Source organism: Haliotis asinina, chromosome 10 (assembly GCF_037392515.1).
Source record: "Haliotis asinina isolate JCU_RB_2024 chromosome 10, JCU_Hal_asi_v2, whole genome shotgun sequence".
NCBI classification, from domain to species: Eukaryota; Metazoa; Mollusca; class Gastropoda; order Lepetellida; family Haliotidae; genus Haliotis; species Haliotis asinina.
The window spans coordinates 56729634-56736567 of NC_090289.1; the positions used below are offsets into that span (position 1 = coordinate 56729634).

Below are 6934 nucleotides of genomic sequence, written 5' to 3' on the forward strand. Positions count from 1 at the left end.
GACACAAAGTTACCCGATAGCATGTGTGTCATTTCACAGCAATTTGCATTCTGTGGTACATATTCTATGTTTATACTTCAACTGGCCATTCCAGACCAGGGAGAGTGAAAGAGGATGAGATATAGTGTTACAAACGGCAACCTTGTTATTCCCGACAGTATCTATCAGGAATTAATAGGTTTTGTCACCAAATGTTCGCACATATCATAACGAGTAAGATCCGAGAAACAGTGACACCCATAAACTTAACTTTGACATATACTGATACTCTATACAGATGTGTTCTGTGCTGACATAAGCTAATCTAGATGATTTCCAAAATATTCGGACTCTTTCGGGTCGTCCACTTTCTAAACTATGTGTCCATTTATTAAAGATTAACGCGACAGTTAATTTGAAAGTGTTGGGATAAGATTCAGTCGGAGCTTCATGAAATGTCTGTGCTAGCTATTAGACCTGTATGTGTAGTCGGGATGCAAGTGACTGTGTCATCTCTCTATCTGTGCCTTACATAACTTCTCATCTCAAACATGCAATACATGACGGATTGCTACCGCTTGTCCTTATTGTTCCTAAAGAATTCTGCCAATAATTATGTGAGGCCTACCAGAAACGCATGAGCGAACACAATTACGCCTATATTTGACATATTATTTATCTATAAACGCTAGTTGTACCTGGTGAAAGTCACTATGTCTGCCTAATGTATCACACAAGCGCGTGATAGTATTAACGGCTTTGACGTCTTTGACCGTTTTGAGAATAACTCGCGGACGATCGTGTGGTATTCGTGTTAATTCATTCTGCAATGCCTGGCCAAGTGGCGGAAGCATTTGATGTAGGGTTGACAATGTACGGCATCCTGGTAGAGTTCATCCCACAGATGTTCAATCAGGTTTATGTTGGGCGATCCTGATGATCAAAGAAGCACATAAATGTTCTTATTCGGTAGGAAGTCCACGCTGACAAACATAACACTTGGTCGGGGTTTGTCCTGAAGGAGATTTAATCTCAGTAGCCTACTGCTTTCCACTTATCTTGCATAGAAACCTGGACCGCGTTCAACAAAGGTGTCTGGGCGTCACGATACCGGGCCTTGATTTTCCAAGGTCTGTTAGCGCTAAGATAGTTGTAAGTTAATGCTAATGCATGAGCACATACGACTATCTTAGCGCTGAGAGACCTTCGAAAATTTAGACCGTGTAACATAGACGCACGCGTACGGCAGTCGTAGCGCTACCATAGGTATGTAACCCGCGCCCTGGGTAGGGCAGTCTAAGTAAACTTCGCCTCAGTGTATTTCGTTACACTCCACCACTGAGTCTAACAAAACCCAGTGGAAGGTCGCGTCAGGTAACCGTTGAGCAACCAATGGCGGTCCAATCAAATGTGAGACGGTTAAATAGATTTAACCAATCAGACAACGGCTACTATTTAGGGATCGGAGGGTTTTCAAAATATTCAGGTCACCGACACAGATCTCTCCACAAACAAAAATCCACATATAACAAAGTTAATTGACCTGCAGTATATACGCTTTGGGGTTTGTGTTACCATTAGCTAATATTTCCGCAAATTAACATCCTTGAATATTGTCAAAAACAGTATTTTCAGCGACTGTTTACTCACCGTTGTCATGGCAGTACGTATGCCGTGTGCATCATCGTATGCTAAGTAGCATTCGGAATCGTTCGGGCACGAACCTTTTCGAGATAAAAAGTTCATAAGGGATGTGCGAATGTGCACTTTCGCGTTTGGTAAGCTGTGTTCTGATTGGTCAATCTCAAAGGTTACCTGACACGACCTCCCATAAGGTTTTGTTAGACTCAGTGGTGGAGTGTAACGAAACGTACTGAGGATAAGTTTACTTAGACTGTGGGTAGGTCTACGTGGGTATGATATGGCTTCCCATGTCATCTTACTGCGACGTCCATGTCCATACTCAGTCTGTGTTTTGAATGTTAATGAAACAGTGTCCAACAGGGCGTTTCACATAACTCACTTTCATTGAGACAAAACTTCAGATTGTACAACGTATTGAAAGCGTGAAGCTCTTATTAATTCTCTATCTCTATGTCCGGGACATGTGTTCTGGCATACAAATTATCCACAGGCCTCCTGTCATACATAGGTAACGCTGTTCTGTCATAATAGTTCTCAGTGGTCCAACCATCCATGTTATGTATCCCAGACAAATGGCTGTACGCAGACGCCACGTCAGGTCTCGCATTAAGTGCGCTGTTTTCTGTGGACAATATCCTGCACAATGTGTCATAACCGTCGCCATTTGCCCCTTCAAACTGTTCCTGGTTGATCGGATTAAATTCCTTGTTGAAGTCATCTAAGGCGGTTACATCAACAGCTCTAGAACCTTCGTCGTTGTCTGTATCAAGGTGTTGCCGGTGACATATCGCACTCTCGATCCTAACTGCATACCGCTTGGGTCTCCTGATCCTGAATTACAAAGAATGTCAATTTACGAACACTTGTAACACGAACAACCACCCAGTCTAAACGCTATCTGCAATTCAGCGGCATGGTGCAGAAAACCATTACAAATAAGAAGACTCTCTTACCTCCTGCAGTAGTACCAGACAGTTATCATAGCCACGACAAGCGTTGTAGTCAGGCATGTCCCCGCAATGATGATAGCAATGTCTGAAAATGTGACAGCTGTAATGTAACCTGACACTTCGATTCACAACATAGGGGAACGTTACAAATGCACAATGAAAGCAGGGACGATAGTGACAGGTTAGTGCACTTATTTCAAATAGTCAGTTGGCATGCGATTGTCGGTCTTCCGTGTGATATGGGTGCGACATGTTTAGTGGATGTGAGATCACATACCAGGGTGTGAAACGTTTCATTAGCTTACCAGTTGAAGGCGTGTTGTTCAAGCAAGGTATGTACAGATGTGTTCCTGTGGCACAGAAGGAAAACAAGCATGTACATCTCTGTGTCAAACTGCTCCCCGTCTCGATTCGTATGGCGAGTTATCGCATGCTTGTCATCATTTTCCCATGATATATACTTACGATTTCGCCCATCCAGGAAAGCTGTGGGCAATAATGTACAAGTTGAGGATACAAACAATAAAGTAAGATTTAATTCGGTCATTTTGACGTTGCTACAATGTATATCGCATGAACATCTAGAGCTCAACATCAGACTACTATTGTTCATAGGTTTCTATATGTGACTAAGAGACCACGTAATTTGTGACTTGGATATGGCATGTACATGTACGCCGCCCAGCTGCAAATGCCATTTTTGATAAACATAATGACCAATTAATATACCTGTATACTATCTAGTTTCATAATATAATGAAGAAAATTTCCTGTTACAAATTAAATTTAAACAAGCTTTATATCTCCTTTTGATATTGTAGACTAAAATGTTTATTCTTGATCATTCTGTTGCAAGTTACAAACGTACTTCCACTTACTTGTGTTCAAGCTGCAAACATAGTGATACTGGTCTCCACAGTTAGCGGCCTGGAATCTGTTGCTGCCATTCGATTCTAACAAAATTAAGATAAAATGTGTTTCATTCAAACAAACTAGGCGAAGGTCACATGTATAATAAGCGACATTTCAGGTATCTTGGGGAGTAATGGCTAGTGTGGGACTGTCATGCAACAGTCACACTTACATATATCTACCGTGAAGCATATGCATGCGGTGCATTTCCAATCTGGTTGGTTGCCAAGCACCGTATTAAACAAACACTTCATTGCTCTCTTTTTCACCACTGAAAAATGTTATGTTTCTCTTAGAAGAAAACAACGCACATCCCCCAAGGATGCCAGAAAAGTAGAGGTGACTTCATGAGTAGAGGTGACTTCGAGATGAGATGTGATTGAAGACTGTACCATACAGATCAGGAGGTGCATGCTTGCAGTGCTACTGTGCTACAAATATGTACTTACTAACAGCCACACAACATATGTTTGTCTTGATACTGGCTCCATATGTGGTTCTTTGACAAGGATCTGCAACATCAATGCAATGTGTTGGGATCGTCGATGTAATGGGCATTGTATGTTGGCAACGTTGTAGAATCCGTGTGTGTGTGTGTGTGTGTGCAGTACTGTATCATATATTCACTTTAAGTTGCAGCGAATGATGTCGTTTTCGATGAACACATAATGTAGGTGGCACACTTAAACGTCAATGTTAAACAATTTTAAAAAAAACTTGCTAATTTGCTAATTAAACAACTCGGTTGTTCATGTTTTAATCATGAAAATAGTTTCTGTTATCTGAGCTTAGGCAGTTATGCATATTCCGCAGGAACTCACGTGACCTTTCCGCTCGTGATGTCATATGTCACTGCAGCAGTTCAGACCATTTTGTTTCTGTCGTTATTGTAAATACTATGAAAGTGTTTTGCGTTGCCTGGGTTTGCACAGCATCATCGAACAATGGAAAGAACCACCATATCTTCCGGTTTACACGTAAAGAAATCGAAGATCGATTTTACAAGGACAATTATTCCAGTCATATCGGTTGTAGCGCGTATGAAATCTTTTGAGACAGACATGGGGTAAACTCCGGAAATTTCAAATGAAAGGCTGAAGAAGGAAGCACAACCCACGAGATTCAATTATCCTACATCATTCCAGACACTCTACAATCACGCATTTCACACAACAGGAACTACATTCAAATATTTTGATCACAAAAACATATTTTCTTAGGGGCATGTCATTTATTCATAGTGTTGGTGAAAGTGTTGGCTGAGGTTCATTACAGGTTGCTAAAGAATAATATTCATGAAAAATTATTCTGTCTATATTTTAATTATTTTTATATCAGTAGGTGTCTCCGTTTCCTTTGTTTCTTTTCCATCATCACTGGAAGGTTGTTTTCGCGAGAAGTGAATCAGGTCGTATTAATGCAGTCTCTAAAAGGAGATGTTCTTTTGCTCGTACATGTAGTTACAAACTTGTCCCTATCGTGTTGATTAAAAAGCAGTGACAACGCGTCATCGTCTGTCGGTCCCTAGAGTACTTAATGCTCAAGTAATTGCAATGAGTCGTCTTTTGCCTCCCCTAAAGAACCAAACGCACTCTATATGTTTGAGCAGTATTCCTATTTAATGTGTGTAACCCTATACTACAAACAGGATCAGTTACGTCAAACTGCATAATCAGTCACATTGGTTTGCTTCCCTCCACTAATAACGCGTAAAAAACATTACTGATTGTTTTGCCATTCATCCATATTGCCTCCAGGTCATGTATTGCAGACTCTAGAACGATAAGACCGTAGGCCATCTTCAAGTCCAAAAGGTTGAATAAATGTCCACTTTTCTTCTTGCAGTTTATCGCAGCCATGGTTACGTTTGCAGGTAAGCAGGATCCATGGAATGTCTTATTTACTACAAAAAGAAGTAAGTGATTGAGATAACATCTCTAGGGGTTGACATGAATAATCAAAACTCTGTATAGTACTGCATGGGTAACTATTGGTATTATTGCTTCTTAAGCGTGATCACATCATTGAAATACAACACCCAAACTTAACTACGACATTGATACAGGGTCATATATTTACGAGGGAGGCGTGAAACCTGGTATACTTTGATTTTGTTTGGTCTAATAGCTTACTAAGGTCAACTGCCTTACATATATATACGTAGATACTTCATATCGCGATGATGAAAACGTTATGCATGTAAATGCATGGGCTGTTTAACCCTGTATTACGCACATATCATCATTCAAACTTAATGCTTCTCATTGAAATTCGAAGTATAGATCTTGTGGACAGAAGGAAATCAGAGCTACAGGACGGGCTACATTTGTGACAAACCTGAATGTTGGCTGTGGGTCACTCTAGAATTATCCAACGTCAGTATCAGTAGTATTATCACAGCGAGGGATGGGCGTACATGATCCATCGTTGTTGTGTCGTGGCCAAGAAGAGCCAGACACTGTGAGAGTGATGACCTTACTTCCGGGTTGTAGCACGACCGACACAGTTAAATAATGATACACTAGTGTCAGGGGTTCGTAGACTTGGGAGAATTGTCGGAGTGTGCGTGTGATGATTGAGATTATGAGCGTCTTCATGAATACATGCTAACGTATAAAAATACTGTGTGCATGTGAGTGTGTGTGTGAGAGAGAGAGTGAGTAAATACGTGCGTGCGTGTACATGTGTTTTCGTGCGTGTGTGTGAGAGAGAGAGAGATAAAGAAGGGGTTATTGTTTATGTATATATGTGTATGTGTGTGCAGGACATCATTAGAGGGAGTGCATATGCAGTAGATAGGGTTGTTTGTGTAAGCGTGAGGGTGTGGTTGTGAGTACGTTTGTGTGAGAGTGTGAGACTCGAATATATGCCCACGGGTGCAAGTTTGTCAGAGTATGTGTGAGCGTGTGTTTTGTGTGAGAGTGAGTAAGTGCGTGTGTGAGAGTAAAGGTGTAGATATGAGTGTGCGCGTGTTCGTATGTGCTTTCGTGCGTGTATGTATGGTGTGTGTGTATTTAGGTGTTACGAGTGTGTGCAGTTGTGTTAGACTGAGACTATCGATTGCGTGATGGTAGTGCCTAGTACGCCGATTCACCCCGAATGGCAGGTGCTTTGAGTGTTGAATGTTATCGAAGAAATGTATACTTTGGGAAACGTGTCTTATGAGATTTCCGTTTACAATAAAGACGATGAGAAATATCTTCAGACTATCACGTTCCTGGACTCACGAGGATATAAGAATTATATCTTGTGAGGCCTACACAAGAAAACTGCATGCATATCCTGCATGGCGGTGTATTCTTCCCCGTTTTTCTACATAAGAATTTCTATATTAACTACGTGTACATGCATATATCCTATATGCCCTTTAGCAACCAATGATCAGTCTTGGTTGACACGTGTCATCGTATACAGCGGAGCAAATAGCCGAATTCTATGAACGTGCAACA

At 41.1% G+C, this 6934-nt stretch overlaps 1 protein-coding gene across 2 annotated transcripts; it reads right to left on the reverse strand.

Annotated features, from left to right (window-relative positions):
- Positions 1 to 637: 637 nt before the first annotated feature.
- Positions 638 to 5947, reverse strand: LOC137298134 (uncharacterized). Of its 2 annotated transcripts, XM_067830239.1 has the most exons (8): positions 5823 to 5932; positions 5209 to 5388; positions 3935 to 3997; positions 3452 to 3526; positions 3039 to 3059; positions 2879 to 2923; positions 2577 to 2658; positions 638 to 2454 (listed from the first exon to the last, which is right to left on the reverse strand). In XM_067830239.1, the coding sequence occupies exons 1-8, from the start codon at positions 5908 to 5910 to the stop codon at positions 2058 to 2060; spliced, it is 951 nt and encodes a 316-aa protein (XP_067686340.1). In that variant the 5' UTR covers positions 5911 to 5932; the 3' UTR covers positions 638 to 2057. The 2 variants fall into 2 exon arrangements, with proteins under 2 accessions (XP_067686340.1, XP_067686341.1); XM_067830240.1 differs by lacking the exon at positions 3039 to 3059 and having other exon boundaries at positions 5823 to 5947.
- Between the last annotated feature and the right edge of the window lie 987 nt (positions 5948 to 6934).

Bases quoted from the DNA above. Each gene is read 5' to 3' on its own strand.
- LOC137298134 (XM_067830239.1), bottom strand. From the start codon at position 5,910: ATGGATCATGTACGCCCATCCCTCGCTGTGATAATACTACTGATACTG. The intron at 5,389-5,822 runs GTTTGTCACAAA...TTCTTTTTGTAG, and splicing joins GACCCACAGCCAACATTCAG to TAAATAAGACATTCCATGGA. The intron at 3,998-5,208 runs GTAATGTTTTTT...TTGATGTTGCAG, and splicing joins GATGAATGGCAAAACAATCA to ATCCTTGTCAAAGAACCACA.